General features: G+C 65.9%; 1 protein-coding gene across 1 annotated transcript; it reads right to left on the bottom strand.

Annotated features, from left to right (window-relative positions):
- CRYBG2 (crystallin beta-gamma domain containing 2) lies at window positions 1-8,002 on the bottom strand. Its single transcript, XM_054170902.1, has 19 exons — window positions 6,023-8,002; window positions 5,324-5,368; window positions 5,113-5,231; window positions 4,679-4,835; window positions 4,446-4,585; window positions 4,082-4,208; window positions 3,764-3,799; window positions 3,557-3,684; window positions 3,266-3,392; window positions 2,865-3,007; window positions 2,665-2,791; window positions 2,497-2,529; window positions 2,273-2,385; window positions 1,963-2,092; window positions 1,706-1,845; window positions 1,423-1,546; window positions 764-922; window positions 230-389; window positions 1-136 (listed from the first exon to the last, which is right to left on the bottom strand). The coding sequence occupies exons 1-19, from the start codon at window positions 8,000-8,002 to the stop codon at window positions 48-50; spliced, it is 4,077 nt and encodes a 1,358-aa protein (XP_054026877.1). The 3' UTR covers window positions 1-47.
- Between the last annotated feature and the right edge of the window lie 8,011 nt (window positions 8,003-16,013).

Raw genomic sequence — 16,013 nt, 5'->3', positions numbered from 1 at the left:
ATCCTGCCCTGTGGCACTTCTGGGCATGAGAGCTGTACACCAACCCCTCATAGCACCTGGATGTCCCAGATCTGCGTGGGTCTCTCCTCAGCCATGTCCCAGACGATGGCATGGTCCCGGTCGTAGGATCGGCCACCTGCCAAGGGAGGGTTTCAGGAGGGCACTCCTGGCGGTGCTGAGTGCCCCCACCCGCAGCCAAGCAGCCCCTGTGCTGCAGCTGAGGCCTCACCCTTCACATCAAGGATCATGTCCTCGAACATCTGGCTGTGGATCCGTCCCTGGGAGTCGATGCTCCAGGTCTGCCTTGGCATCCGGGTCTCAGACCACAGCACAGCCTTGGCGCCCTTCCCAGCTGGGCCAATGACCTGCAGGCTCATGGTGGGGGCCACCTGCAAGCAGCAGCGGTGCCCAGGTCAGCCTGCTCCTTGCCATTGCCTCTGCCCAGCACAGAGGCTCAGAGAGGTTTCCCTGTAAATGCAGCTGGTCCTGGGCTGGGACGTGGGATGAGCAGGAGAAGCCCTGAGTGAGGGGTGGGGAGGATTAGGGTGACAAAACAGCCCCCATGGAAGCCAGAGAGGCCTTCAGCTCTCCAGGGCAGACTTGGGGAGGAGAGAATCAACTGATCTTTGGGGACAAGGCTGAGGTCAGGTGCTGGGACAGGTTATTATAAACCCTGAGGTTTGCTCTGGGGTGGGGAGTACCCAGCAGGAGTCCTGCTGAGGGCTCCCCAGGTCCCCTCTGAGGCTCTGGCTGGAGCCCTGACCTGGTTTTTGATCAGTCCATCCTCGTAGTACCAGATGGAGCTGATCTGCTCGCTCAGGCTGGAGACCACCACCCGGCCTGCCTTCATGTCCTCCACATCATCAGGCACCAAGAGGTAGAGCTCCAGCTCCCTGCTCCTGACGCGGAAGTAGATCCTTCTCTGTGAACACAAACCACTGCTCTGGCACCGGGATGCCCTCCTGCCTGCACCCCCAGCTCCTGGCTCTGGGAAAGGAGGACCCTAGTCCCTTCAGGTGGCTGCCCAGAGGGTTCTCCTTCTGTCCCCCAGGAGGTCCCTGCCTCTCCCCAGGGCTCTGGCCTGTCTCTGACAGCTGGCACAGACACAGGCGTGGCTCTGCCCACAGGGATGGTTCACAAGGTGCCTGCCCATGGGGAGTGCTTCACCCTGAGGCAGCCACTCCCAGGGCTGGGGACAGGGATCTGGAGGGGTCTGGTACTGGGCTGGTGGCACCTCCCACGGGCCAGGGCTGGCAGCAGGGTTCTGCTGCTCTGCAGGCCATGCCCAGAGCCGGGGCCGCATCCTCCCCCCAGCCATGACCCCTGGCAGCTCTTTAGGTCCATGAGAGCCTCCTGCTCCAGGGTTTTGGGGTTCAGCCTGCTGGGTGCCAGCACCTTGTCCCACGCCAGGGCAGCACCCACCTGGCGGATGGGGTAGAGGGAGCCCACGTGCTGGAGGCCACTGTAGGTCAGCCAGTTGGTGATCTCGGTGCAGTCCAGCAGCCACTGCCGCCCACGGAAGTCACTGTGCTCACACAGCACCCAGCTGGGGAGGGGAGGAGGGGAGGGGATGGGGTCAGGTGGGATGGGATGGGGTGGGATGAAAGGGAGGGGGTGGGATGGGGTGGGCAGGACTCAGCAACCCCTTGGTGAGCAGATGGCTCCCACCATGGGGCGGGGCTGGGCAGGGCCGGGGGTCACTCACATGCCCCCCTTGACGCGCACGGACAGCACGTGGTTGTTGAAGCCTTCCGCCTGCAGGCTCCGCACCTCCGCGTTCAGCTCAATCTCCTTCCCCTCAAAGCACTCCAGGCCGTGCAGGAAGATGGAGGGCTCGGAGAAAAACTGTGGGGTGGGGGCAGAGACGAGGTGTGAGGCGGGGCAAGCAGAAGGAGCAAGCACCCGTGGGTGCAGAACGGCCCCTGGCGCTGGTGGGAAGGGAAGGAAGGGTCTGGGGCTCACCACTGGGACCTTCTTCAGGGAGAGGATGGCGGTGGAGGAGAGGCAGCCCATGGCGCTGAGCGTGGGGTACTCGCCCTCGGACAGCACGTGCTGCTCCCCCGCGAAGGCCTCCCCGTCACACAGGATCCAGCTGGCAGGGGGCAGCACCAGGTGGCACCGTGGTGGGCATCCGTCCCTCCCCTGGCCCGCCGGCACCCCTCCGTCCTGCCCACCCTCCTGGGCAGCCCCCATGGGTAATGCCTGTGGGGCTGCCAGCCAGGTTGCTGTCCCTGTCCCTAGCTGCAGGCAGCAAGGCCCCAGGGCACCCTACCTGCCCCCATGGACCCTGCAGGAGCGTGGGATGAAGGTGTCGGGCAGCACAGCCTGGTCCTCCTCGAAGGCAATGTGGTCCCCCATGAAGTCAGGCTCTGAGAAGAGCAAGATCTGGGGAGGAGGAGCAGAGGGGCTGGGTGAGGGCAGCAAAGCATTACCCCCACCCTGCAGGGCTCTGTGCCCCCAGGGGGGCACATCCCCTCCCCAGCCACCCCCCCTGACCTTGGAGACGAAGTGGAGGTTGTGTTCCCCGACCTGGAAGCAGACAGAGGGGAGCTGGTTGGTGTCTTGCTGATGCCTGGCACCCCCCCAGCCCTTGAGCGGTGTGCAGGGGGTGGGGGGCGCAGGGGGTGCTGGGCGCAGAGTGCCGGGGGCGCAGGATGCGCTCACCTGCAGGATGGGCTGCACCGAGGCGATGCGGCAGTCGGTGGCGCCCCAGTCCTCGCAGCTGCGGTACACTCCCTTCTCCAGCACGTACTGCTCGCCGGAGAAGTTGGTGCCCTCGTAGGCCACCCACCTGCCGGCAGAAGGTGGGGGGAGGCTCAGCCCCTGCCCCCCCTGCCCGCCCCCAGCCCCCTGCCCGCACTCACACGCCGCTCAGCACGTGGATGGAGTGGGTGGCAGTGCCGTATCCTGCCAGCCGCGTGTCCGGCAGCGCCTCGCTCAGCTCCACGCTCGGCCCCTCCTCGAAGTCCATGGCCTCGAAGAGGACCAGTGCTGGGTCGGAGAAGTCCTGTGGGGAGAAGGAGCCCCCAGCCCCAGCCCCTCGGTCCGGTGAGGGGAAGGGGCTGCAGGCCAGGTGCTCGCTGCCTGGCCTCAGGGACCCCAGGGAGGCTGGGGGCAGCGCTGAGCACCTAGGGCTCTGCATGTGATGAGCTTGGGAGGGGAGGGAGGGAAGGGAGGGCTGCCTTTGGGGGATGGGCCCCGGGGGGCTGGCTCTCCCTGCCCACATTGGTTCCTCCCCAAGCGGTGGCACCACCCCTGCCCTCACCGTCCGTATCAGCCGTAGGGACACCAGCTCCTCGCCGTAGCCACCCCACTGCCTCCAGTCCTGGTACTGCCCTTCCTCCAGCAGGTACTGGTGGCCACGGAAGCCTTCCTTCTCGTAGCCAACCCAGCTGTGGCACAGGCAGACACGGGCAGTGAGGCCTCTGGAGGACACCATCCACGCCGCTCCGGTGCCACCCAAGCTGCCCACAGCCCTGGGCAGCTCCCCTGAGCCTTTAACCCAGGGCTGACCACCACCTTCCCAGCCTTCTCCAGCCCACCCCACGCCACTCACCAGCCACCCAGGACATGCAGGGAGCCCACCGTGGCCAGCGCTGGCTCGGCCAAGCCCTTCAGGTCGTAGAGGTCTCGGCTGATGGTGAAGCTGCGGCCCTGGAAACCTGCGGCCTCGTAGATCAGCACCTGGGGACACAGCAGGGGGAGCAAGGTGCCCATGGCCGTGCCAGCCCCCTGCCCGCCCTAGCACTGCTCCAGCTCTCACCTGTGGCTCTCCAGGTCTCTCCACGACAGGGCAGCCCTGGAAGGAGAAGGAGCCCCAGTGAGGCTGCGGTGTCAGGAGGGGACGGCACAGGGACATCCACTTTCCCCCCTTAAAGCCTGAGCTGTATTTTTGGGGTCATTCTCCCTCTGGAAGAAGCTCTTTTGGGTCTCATTTAATTGTTTTCCTTCACCGCCGATCCCCTCCCCAAGAGCCCTGCCGAGAGCTGTGCTTGGCACATTTGCACCCTGCTGGGAGGGGCTGCTGCCTGCTGGGCTGGGTATGGCCTCAGCACCCCAGTGAGCTCAGCACAGCACTCACCAGCCTGATGGGGTGCATGGAGCAGATGGATGGATCCTTAGCACCCCAAGCCTTTAAATTGGGGTAGCCCCCCGGCTCCAGCACGTAGGGATCGTCGTCGAAGAAAGGCTTGGAGTAAACCAACCACCTGGGGCAGAGGGGAAAAGCCTCCCAGAATCAGAGTCACAGAAGGGTTTGGGTTGGCACAGCCCTCTGAGGCCATCCACTCCAACCACCAACCCGACCCCCCCCGGGCACCTACCCACGTCCCGGAGCGCCACGGCCACAGCTTTCCTGAGCACCTCCAGGGGTGGGGACTCCCTGCCCTCCTCCAGCCCACACTGGAGCCCACCTGGCACCCACCCAGCCCCACAGTCCCACTCACAAGCCTGAGTGGACGATGATGGAGGCAGCAGCGAGCGCCTGGCCCTGGGCACGAGTGTCCTCGGCCGAGTCGGTGAAGCGCAGCCTGGCACCGGTGCCGTTCTCCCCGGTGAAGAGGCTGATCTCGGGGGTGCAGTAATCCTGGGGGGGGAGGGGGGGGGGCACAGGGGTGGGGCTGGGTGTGCTGGGACGTGTGGGGTGAGTGGGGTGCTGGGGGTGGGTCCCTGTGCTCACCTGCACCACCCTCTTGAAGGAGCCGATGCGGAAGGGTCTGCTGCCCGCGGGCTGCCCGCTCTGCCCGTAGGCTGCCCAGGGGTTGTCGATCTCCACGTCCCCCTCGGCCAGCACACACTTGCGCCCGTGGAACCGCGGCCTCTCGTACATCACCCACCTGGGGTCGGCATGGGGTGGCAGCAGAGTCAGGGAGGGGCAAGTTCCTGCTTTCCCCCACAGCCCCGCAGCCGTCGGGAGCCCCGGGGGCAGCGCAGGGGTGGGGACGTTTCTGCCGCCGCTGCGGCCCTGCCTGATCGCAGCTGCGGTAATTAGCACCGGCAGGACGCTCACTCCTCAACCCCAGGCTGGGACTCGGCTACCAAGCCCAGCGTGGGGAGTTCGTGAGCCCCGGGTGAAACCTCCCTCCACGTTCTCGCCCCACCGCTGCCCCCTACCCTCCTCGGATGACTCGGATGGAGATGGTGTGCGAGAGCTCCCAGGATGTGGCATCGGGAACGTCCCCCCAGATCTCTCGTTTCTGGCCAGCGAAGCCAGCCTCGGAGAAGAGAATGATCTGGGAGGGGGTGGAACAGAGGAGAGAGGTTACTGTCCCATCCCACCCCACGCCCCAGCCAGCCCAGCCCGACCCCACCATGCTCTCTGTACCTTGCCAGGTCTCCTGTTGATCTTCTCGACGCCCTCCTTGTCCTCCTGCTGTGAACACCCGAGGGGACAGGCGTGTGAGGAGCACGGAGGGACATCAGCTGCACCATCCATCTCTGCACAGCCCCAAGGAGCTGCAGCCACAGGCTCACGGCTGGCGTCTGCCGGTCCCTCCCCGTGCCCTGAGCAGCCACACCTCGAGCATTCCTGCACCGCTGGGGAGCAGCCTCCCTGCCTGCCCCGGGACACTCCTGTCACCCGCCCCGGGACCCTCCCATCGCCCATGGTAGCTCCCTCCCATCACTTGACCTGGTACCCTCCTGTCAGTCTTCCCAATACCCTCCCATCACCTACGCTGGTACCCTTCCATCACCTACCTTGGTACCCTCCCATCACCTACCCTGGTACCCTCCCATCACCTACCCTGGTACCCTCCCATCACCTACCCTGGTACCCTTCCATCGCCTATCCCAGCACCCTTCCACCACCCACGCCAATATCCTCCATCACACACCTTAGTACCCTCCTGTCACCCATCCCAGTACCCTCCCTTTGCACCAGGGCTTTTCCTGGCCTCTCTGATGGGAAACCAAAGCCATGTGCTGGGAAGGGGAAGGACGCTCCAGGATTCAGCCCCCACCAGCTCCCCGCACGCCCAGGACAGAACTAGCTCTCGGTGCCCACGCTGCGGGATTCACTCACCAGGACACCAGCAGGACACGGGGCCACGGTGCAGTCTGGCTCCTCGGGGGCAGGAGTGATGCAACCAGGACTTGAGGCTTCCAGCGCGACCGTCTGAGGGCCAGGCTGGTCAGCAGGACCAAGCCCATTGTAGTCCCCAGGGATGGGCAAGCCCATGCCAGCCCCGTCCCGGGCGGGCAGCTGGAGCGGGGCCGTGCTGGGGCAGACGAAGCGGCTGTAGAGCACACTCTTGTCCAGCCGGGAGTGCGGCTTCCCCTCATCCCCCGGCCGGTGCTCCAGGAAGTGAGAGAGCAGCGCCATGCCCTTGAGGACGTTCCCCCGGAAGGGCACACTGCCGTCTGCCAAGCCCCTGGCCACCGCGGTGGCATTTTCCTCCACTCCCACCTGCCTCAGTGTCCCCGGGAGCGAGCCGCCCTCCGCCCGGCCATCTCCGGCCGCGCTGTCCCCAGGCCCCCGGCGAGCCAGCGCCCGCTCCTCGGGGCTCAGGTAGGGGTTCTCGATCTCCTCCTCGGGGCTCTCCTCCTGCTGCCCCACCGGGCCCCGCTCCAGCAGCTCACGTAGAGCCTCGGGGAGGGAAATGGGGGCGCGGGGGGCCACGCGGTCCTCCTGGATGGGGGGCAGAGCAGCACAGCGACCCAGCGAGGAGGGCCGCGGCTGCCGCGGGGTCTTGGGCGCTTTCCGTATCTCCGAGGGCTCCATGTTGCGCAGAGTGTCCACGAAGATCTCCATATCCACCAGCAGCTCAGGGTCCTCCTCGGCTGCGTCTGGAGGGCTCTCAGCCAGGGGGTCAGGGGCTGGGGGTTCACAGGGGGGCTCTGGACTGTTCTCAAGCTGTTGAGCTGTGCCCTGGGGCTCCTCCGTTGTTTCACTCCCCAGCTCAGCCTCAGCCGTCGGAGGCGCTGGTGCTTTGGATGAAGGCTCTGGAGCACCGCTCGCATCCAAGGAGGGATCTTCAGGGGTGCCGTCGGCTCCGGGGGGGCTCTCTGTCCTCAGCGGCGTGGTGGAAACGGTGCCATCCCCATCTGCCACATCTCCCTCTCCCGCACCAGCCGCTGCAGCCTGGCTGCCAGCGTCCTCCGAGGGACACTGTGGGGAGCTGGTTCTGCTGGTTTGTGGGTCCCCAGGCCTGTCGTCGTCGCTCAGAGTTGCATTCAGTGGCTCAGCTTCGGCTTGCGGTGAGTGTTTGTCCCCAGGGCATCCCTCAGCCGCGAGCCCGGCGGCCTCTGTGGTGCCCGGTGAGCTCTCGGTGCCATCCTGCCCGTGGCTCTCCCGCCGTGGTGGGGCCATCGTGGCACCGACAGCATCCTGCTTCCCATTTTGGGCTTTCCTTCCCTCCACCACCCCCGACTGTGTCCCAGCTGCGTCCCTGCCCGTCCGCAGCACCGTGACGTGCCTGGCTCTGGGCAGGGCAGGGGCACAGCCAGGCTTGACCGTGCAGGGTGCACCGGGGCCCTCACCAGGACCCACCGCGGGGCGCTCAGCGGGTCGGGTGGGGAGGAGGGTGCCATGCACGTAGCTCTCCCTGTGCACAGGCACCTCCTGGGAGGTGCCCACCGGTGGGGGGTTGCTGTCACCGCCATCACCGCCACCAGCGGTCCCCACCTTCCCCCTCTCATCCTGCCTCCGGGGCTTCTGCGCCGGGGAGTACACCTGGGCGAAGACGGGGCCGTGCGCCGTGAAGTCCCGGAGGAGGCTGATGGAGGACGAGCAGCGTTCCCGGGGTGCCGGGGTGCTGGGACCGGTCGCTGTCTTCTCCACGATCTCCCTCTCCCAGGCCTGCAGCAGGAGGGAGACGCGGGAGGGACTCCCCTCCCGGCCCCGTGTGCCGTCGGTGTTCTCCAGGCGCCGAGACACCAGAGAGACCTTCTGGAATCGGGAGCGGCCCTCGGGTCCCGGAGCAGCGGCCGCCGGCTGCTTCATGCTCAGCTCCGCGCTGGAGACAAAGCCCCCGGCCTTGGCCTGCCGGAACGAGGGATCCATGCCGGAGGTGGGGGCAGGCTGGCGGCTGCTGTGGCCACCTGACCCCCCCGTGCTGCTGTGCTGGGGCAGGTGGAGCTGCAGGGAGAAAAGGAGATCCTGGCAGAGGTGAGCAGAAACCACCCTGCAGGGAGCAACCCTGGTCCCTGAGCCAGACCCTCAAACCACTCCCCAAACTCCCTCTGATCCTGCAGGATATTCTGGGGGGCTCCCATGAGCACAGACAGTGGCTTTGGGGCTCTCAGGATGCCCATGCCATCCATCCTGGTACGTGTGGGGGGCAGCATGGGTCCCTCAGCCTGCCTGTGCCAACGCTTCTACATCCAGCAGACGTGGCGGGGGGTGTGTGTGGGGGGGTGGGTGTGCTTCACCACACTGCCAAGGAGGGCTCCAGCAGGGCTGGCACAGCAGCGGTGAGTGTGGAGGATCCGGCCAGGCCATGCCGTGCCCCGAGCTGTGCCGTGCCCCAAGCTGTGCCGTGCCCCAAGCCGTGGATGAGTCAGGAGGGCAGCAGGGCTGCGCCGCGTCAGCAAAGGCAGCAAACAAACAAGCCCACGGAGCAGGAGGGAAGCTGCTCCCCGGGGGAACGGGGGCTGGCCGCCGCCAGGACCGGGGCCGGGGCAGCCATGCGGTTCAAAAGGAGGAGATGGAGACCTCAGCAGCATCTTCCCTTGACTTTTCCCTGCTGCTTCCCAAAGCTGGGATGGCTCCGTCCAGCTCTGCAGCCTCGTCGGCAGGAGCAGACTGCGCTGATCACCCGGCGCTGGCACCCAGCTGGCACCCAGCGCCCTGTGCCTTTGTGTTCGGTGCTGCAGAGGGGGCATCGCTGTGGTCCCCCAGGGTCAGGACAGGGGACAGCGACGTCCGGGCTGCCTCAGCTCGGGGGAATGCTGGGGGAGGTGTCGCTGTGCCGTGGCAGCGTCCCTGACCCAAAAGGGTTTTATTGCTGGGTTGGGGTTCAGGAAGCAGCTGACACAGCAGGTGCTGGGGAGGGAGCCGGATGCGTCCCAGCATCTCAGCATGTCCCAATTAGGAGATGTTTGGTGTCACCTCCAGGCTACGGGGACAGCATCGGGGACAGGTCTTGGGGCTCAGCCTGAGGACAGGCTGAGCTTGGGGTATCCCGGGCAGGGATGAGGACATCTCCCTGCACAACCCTCGGGGCTGGTTTCTCCAGGGGACGCCGTGGGAGAGGGCCCTGAAGTGGGCACAGGTTGAGCTCTACCAGCCCCTAAGTGGGGTGGGGGAGGCCGGGGGCAGGCAGGGAAGCTCTGGGCGCCTTGCTCTCCCCAGCCCAGCAGGTCTTTCCGGTAGAGATAGGAAGGGTTTGTGTCATTTTCCAGGAGGTGATGAGACCTCGTCTGGGGCAGCCAGCGCTGCTCGAGGCTGGGACCAGCCTGGGTGGGGCCACACATCTGCATGGGCAAAGCCACAGCTGGATCCTCAGGGTGACGGGAAAAGGGATGGGTTCACGGAGATGTGCTGGGGCACGATGGGTGTCAGGGAAAATGAGCAAGAGCAGGGTCAGGCTGGCAGTGCCAGGGCAGTGTGGTTTGCACAGGGACGTGACCCTCCCTGCCCTGTGATGTTGCCATCCCACTGGAGATGGAGCTGGAGCTGCCTGGCACCTGGCTGCGCCCCAGGCTTGCTTCAGCTCTGGTTTCTCAAGCGCTTGCTGGTGGTGCCCAGCCACGCCATGCCCCTGGCCCCGGGGTGGCACCAGGACAGAGATGCCAGCTCCGTGCAGCACTGAGGTGCTGGGGAGGAGGGGGCAGAAGCTGCTGACTCAGCATCACAGCTGCCTCTTGCCCAGAGCTGAATTTCCAAAGATCTCCAGGTCTGCCTTTCCCATCCCTGCAGCTGGGTCCAGCACCCAGTGCCACCCTGGGCTGCCCAGTGCCCTGCTGGCCTTGGGAAAGGAGGTCACCCAGGAGCCCTGCTCTGCCCTGGCACCTCATTTTATTGCTAAAAATATTTCCTGCTGATTCAAGGAGATGAGGACAGGAGGAGACAAGGACAAGAGCTCCTGGCTGCTCCTGCCAGCCACCCCTGCCCGCCAGGACGTGCTGCGCTGGATCCCGCTGGCGTTGCCACACTGGGGGCGCAGCTCTTTAGTTTTGCCCCTGGCCAAGCCAGGCCAACCTGCCCGGATCAGCTTCCCAGCATCCCAAAGGGTCTCCCAGCATCCAGCCCGGATCTGCCAGCACCCGAGGGAACGGCACAACGTGTCACTTAATATTCAGAAGGGACAAAGGGGCCGAGGGCAGCGGCTGCGGCTGTCTTTGAGCTGGTGACCAGGGATTAAGCTGAGCCTCTGGCCACAGCGGGCTGAGCCCCAGCGCCGCGGGCTGGGAGCCGAGCTGCCACCTCCAGGAACGGCCCGGATTAGGTTTGGGTGGCTGCTGCCGTGCCAGCTGGGGTTCATGGTGAGGGCAGGGAACTGCCATCTCCCCCTTGCTGCCCCTGGCTTTCCCCCGTGTCACAGCAGCCATGTGCCCTGCAGGGCAGGAAGGGGGCACAGGGGTGATGGGGAGCTCCTGCCCCTGTTCCCCCAGCCCAGGTCATGAGGCCACCGGAGCTGGAGGAGCTCCAGATCGCTGCAGCGACTCTGGGGATGAACTTTGGCGGCAGGAGGGTGGTTACGGCTCCAGCAGCCCCCCAAATTAGGGGAGTGAAGGCGAGAGAGACAGAGCTGGGCTGAGTCCCCACCTCCCAGCCCCCTCCCACCTTCCCTGGCCAGTGCTGATCCTGGAGGGACAGGGCCACATCCCAGCACCTCCCAAACCAGGGCATGGGCCAAGCGCCGGGCAGCCCCCACGGGTGGCAGCCGGGACAGGAGCAGCAACGTCCTCTGGATCCCAGCACCGCAAAACCTCCCTCCCTTCCGGCACCTGTGCACGCCGGGCTGGCTCAGGCAGCACCCTGTGCCTTGGCCCCCCCAGCTCTGCACCCCCACGTACCTGCTGGCCGAGGGTCCCACCGTGCCGGGCAGGCGGCGAGCGGGTGCCGTGCCGTGCCGTGCCGTGCCGTGCCGTGCCGAGCCGAGCGGGTTCTGGGGGTGCTGCTCCCTGCGCAGCCCAGCTGGGCGGACCGGCAGAGTCACCCTCCGAGCACCCAGCCCTCGCCGAGCACCCAGCCCTGAGCACCCAGCCCTGGCGCAGGGAGGTTTGGCATTCCTCAGGTGCTGACAGCCGGGGAGCCGGTCGGGCTGGTTCCCCAGCACCCAGCGCCTCCATTTCCTCCGACTCAGCAGCGCCGGGAGGGAGCCCGGACGGCCTGGGTGGCTTCGGACCCCCCGCAGGTCCCTGCCCGGTCACCCTCTCCCCATCACCCAGCTCGGTGAGGGTGATGGTAACCTCGGGCAGCCTCGGAGGGGCTCGGTCACCAGCGTTGTCACCAGGACCAGCCGGCTGGGCCACCACATCGGCCGGGCTGGGCAGGGCCGTGGAGCTGGGGGGGTCCCAACACACTGGTGAGGAACTGCGGTGTCCCCAGGGCTGCGGTCGCACCCGGATTCATAAACTACGTGGGGGTCCCACTTGGAGGCCCCCGGCTCTGCAGCACCTTCCTGGGGGGCTCCCAGTGCTGGGAGGTCTCTCGGGTCCTGTAAAGCTCTGCAGGGACTTTGTGCTGGCCTGGGGACAGAGCAAGGGTCACGGTAGCCCTGGGCCACCGCAGGACGCCTGACCCCGGGGCACAGGGCCCTTTCCCAGCAGCAACGACAGAGCCAGCACCGCCCTGTAGCCTCGCCCTGCCCTCCCGCTCCTCCCCAGCACCCGCGGGTGCCCTGCTGCTCTGCCAGCCTTGCCCCAGGGCCACCACTCCCGGCGCTGGCCCAGCCCGAGAGCCACCAGCCTCCACCAGCCCGGCACAAGCAGCCACAGTTCAGCTCGGGTTAGGGTGCCCGGGGTCACGCAGCTCTGAGTCCAAGGGTGGCTGAACACCCATGTGGGACTCAGCTGCCCATCCCCATGGCACCAGCACAGGAGCAGGATCTGGCCCCTGCATCCCTCCAGCATGATGGGACAGGGATGTGGGGTCCTGGAAGCGCTGGGGCTGGCTGCAGTGTGTCAGTGTGCGTGTGCACATGTGCAGGGGTGTGCAGGGCTGTGCAGGGCTGTGCAGGGCTGTGCAGGGGGTGTGCAGGGGGTGTGCAGGGGTGTGCAGGGCTGTGCAGGGGGTGTGCAGGGGTGTGCAGGGCTGTGCAGGGGGTGTGCAGGGGTGTGCAGGGCTGTGCAGGGCTGTGCAGGGGGTGTGCAGGGCTGTGCAGGGCTGTGCAGGGGGTGTGCAGGGGTGTGCAGGGCTGTGCAGGGCTGTGCAGGGGGTGTGCAGGGCTGTGCAGGGCTGTGCAGGGGTGTGCAGGGGGTGTGCAGGGCTGTGCAGGGGGTGTGCAGGGGTGTGCAGGGGGTGTGCAGGGGGTGTGCAGGGGGTGTGCAGGGCTGTGCAGGGCTGTGCAGGGGGTGTGCAGGGGCTGTGCAGGGCTGTGCAGGGCTGTGCAGGGGTGTGCAGGGGTGTGCAGGGCTATGCAGGGGTGTGCAGGGGTGTGCAGGGGCTGTGCAGGGCTGTGCAGGGGTGTGCAGGGGCTGTGCAGGGCTGTGCAGGGGCTGTGCAGGGCTGTGCAGGGGTGTGCAGGGGTGTGCAGGGGCTGTGCAGGGCTGTGCAGGGCTGTGCAGGGGTGTGCAGGGGTGTGCAGGGCTGTGCAGGGCTGTGCAGGGCTGTGCAGGGGGTGTGCAGGGCTGTGCAGGGCTGTGCAGGGGGTGTGCAGGGGGTGTGCAGGGCTGTGCAGGGCTGTGCAGGGCTGTGCAGGGGGTGTGCAGGGCTGTGCAGGGCTGTGCAGGGGGTGTGCAGGGGGTGTGCAGGGGTGTGCAGGGCTGTGCAGGGGTGTGCAGGGCTGTGCAGGTAAGTGCCAAACCAGCCCAGCTAGCCCCAGCTCTGCGGGAGGCAGGAGCTCCCTGCTGTGTCCCCCCACACCCGGTGCTGGCTGAGGAGGATTTAGTCAGCGCTGGGGATGGTCCTCCCCGAGGCAGAGCAGCTCCCCAGGCACTGGAGGGACACTGGGGTGAGCCCAGGCTTCGAGTCACTGTGTGCAAAGGGAAGGAGGAGGCACGGGGCAGGCTGTGGGGACAGGGCCAGGCTGAGCTGCAGCACCTGGGGGGTGAGGGGGAGGATGACATGAGACTGGAAGGAGCCTCACACAACCTGGGGGTGTCCCAGGGGTCTGGGGGTTTTCCCTGCTGTCCCTTTCCCTCTAGGCAATTGGTGCACCTGGAGGTCGCTGCTCTGGCCACACCTGCAATGAGTTTCCAGATCTCAGCACCGGGGAGGGGCCTGAGGGCGGGGTGGTGTTTGCCACAACTGCTGGTGGTGGGGGGTGGTGAGGGTGAGAGGTGGTGGCTGTGCCAGGGTCATCCTGCCTGGGGCTTTGGCTGGAAAGGGTCTCTAAGCACCTCAGAAAAGGAGAGGAGACCACCGGGGGGAGGAGGAAGCTGCTGGCGATCTGGGAGGTGAGACTCAGCTGCCCGAGGAGAGGCTCTGCCTCCTCTCTCCTGCCCCCGGCCCCTCTCCTCCAGCCCTGCTCCCCCTGCCCTGAGCCATTTTCTCTCCCCCTGCCTGGGTCTGCTGTCAAGGGGAGTGAGGCTTGAAGTGGAGTGTGGGGGCTGAGAGGAGACTCCTGAGCCCTGAGCTGCTGGAGCTGCTGCCCCAGAGGAGGATTTCTTTCAGCTATTGATTTCCCTTTACCAGAGAGCAGGAATATGTATGGGGCTGAGGTCCTGATCAATCGCTGCTCTGCACAGGATCGATCAGCTGCTGCCCAAGGGCTTTTAATCGAAGGGAGCTGTGGATGTGAGGAGGAGCTGCCAAGTTTGGGCACGATCCGTGGCTCCAGGCCAGGACCAGCTGTACCCCCTCCTGCCTTACCCAAAAGGCAGGGAAGCTGCAGGGAAGCCTGGCACCGGGCACCACCCTGGCACCGGGCACCACCCTGGCACCGGGCACCACCCTGGCAGTCACCCTCACGATGTGTGCTCCTCACCCTTCCCTCCCCCAGTGCCAATGCCCTGGGGAGCTCGGTTTCTGAGGGGCAGGATGGCCATGCCCCATCCCCTCCATGGGCACCCCAGAGCTGCAGAGCAGCCCCCAGGGGAGCTTTTCGGGGGGGGAAGAAGGAGCCTGCTGGGGCGTGCTGGGGAGCACACCTGTGTCTCCCGTGCATGGCTGCACCCCCAGCCCCGCGCTCCCGGTGCTGGAGCGTCCCTCAGTCCCGACTGGGCTCATTAGAGGCACGGGGCGAGCAGGGGGTGCCGGGGGCCAGCGAGGGGGAGGACGGCACCGTGGCCTCCGTTATTGATTGCTTCATAGCCAAAGGTCAGCAGCGAGCGTGCAAGGACAGGGAGGAGGGAGTGGGTGGGTGGCTCTGGGACGCTCTGGCCACTGGAGCTGTGCCATGGAGAGCAGGCATCGGCCTCTAGGGGTGCACAGGGCACGGAGCTGGTGTGGAGAGCCCAGGATGGGTTCCCATTGCACAGGCACCCACAGGCCATGGATCCCCCTCGTGCCTCAGTTTCTCTACCAGCAGGGTAGGGCAGGAGGCAGTGGGGACTGCAGGGAAAGGTCTGTGTCCATGGGAGGGAGAGGGGAGGTTGGCTCAGGGCATGCTGGATGAGGTTTGTGCCTGTCAGTGTGCAGCTGGGAGGGTTGGTCCTGTGGGATGGGCAGGGAAAAGGCTTCCTTTGCCCTGGCAGGAGCTCAGAGACTGGTTTTGAGCTGGTCTGTGCCCTCCCAGCTGGCAGGAGGTTGCGGTGACTGTGCTGGGAGACAGCACTGGAGCCACAGCCCCAATAACACCAGGGCCCTTCTGCTCCCCAGGACCAGCCCCTGATGGGGTCTGCAGCACCATAAGGACCCCAGTCCCCACCTCTAGCAAAGCACCGACCCATGTGCTTTGGCCTCATCCTGCCGGGCTCAGGACCTGGCTGGAGCCAGGCAGCACTGTGCTGCCCATGCAGGGGTCTGCAGTGCCAGGCAGCCCTGGGCTCCAGCACAGCCCAGCCCTGCCTCGGCTCTGCCATGAGGGGGAAGATTTACAGGCTGTCAGAGCTGGGGCCAGAGGTCAGCAGGGGTCAGAAAGTCCATTTGGGAGAGGTCACTGTCCACTTCTTTCAATCTAATGAAGCCATTATTGGTGAAAGCAGTCACTCTGCTGGCTGCTGCCTTGAAGCTGAGCAGGGCACAGCGACAGGCTCTGAAAGAACAGGAAGGAATCCCCTTCCCCTTTGCCTTTGCCATTCAACAGGCCCCCAAAACAAATACACCACCCAGAGGACTACGACGTGGGGACACCGCCGCTGCCCGGGGAGAGCAGGCTGGGAGGTGAAGGGACACTGCTTGGAAGTGCTGTGCTCAGGGATGTGGCTGTGTCACCTGGGTGGAAAGCCACTGAGGACGGGGCAGAAACTGGGGGGTGCTGAGGAACTTGCTGCCGAGTTTAAATAGCTACAGGAAGGTGTCTCCAGGGGCTGCCAGTCCCTGCTGGCCATCGGGGAGGGGCTGGGCTGGGCAAGCAGGGCACGGTGAGGGATTGGTTTCTGAAGGATTCGTTTTGGAGGAAGCAAAGGGCTCATTCCTCCTCACTTCATCCTCCTCTACCTCAAACCTCTGCCCACTTCCCATTCCATGACAAGGTCTGCCCGGGGATGCCATACCCAGGCTGTGTGGATGATGGCATTGTGGGAAAGCAAAGCCATTTCTGCTCTGCAAAACTTGGCCCCAGAGCTGGGGGCTCGTTCGGGTGCCTTGGATCCCCCACGCATGGGCTGGGGTCGTTCAACCCCCAGAAATGTGTACTGTTCCTGCAGGACAGGAGTGAGACACCCAGGCAGCCAGCTCTGCCCTCCCGAAGTCCCACGGTCAGGTGGGGAGGGAGAGGGGCTGGAAGAAGGGATGAGGAGACAGGAACGGAGCTGCACGGAAGGGGCTCCCCCAGGTCCTGGGTTTTTTTCCTTCCGCCGCTTCC

This window comes from Dryobates pubescens, chromosome 20, assembly GCF_014839835.1.
Source record: "Dryobates pubescens isolate bDryPub1 chromosome 20, bDryPub1.pri, whole genome shotgun sequence".
Taxonomy (NCBI): Eukaryota; Metazoa; Chordata; class Aves; order Piciformes; family Picidae; genus Dryobates; species Dryobates pubescens.
The sequence above is the reverse complement of the archived record's forward strand: the minus strand, read 5'-3'. Positions and strand labels throughout refer to the sequence as shown.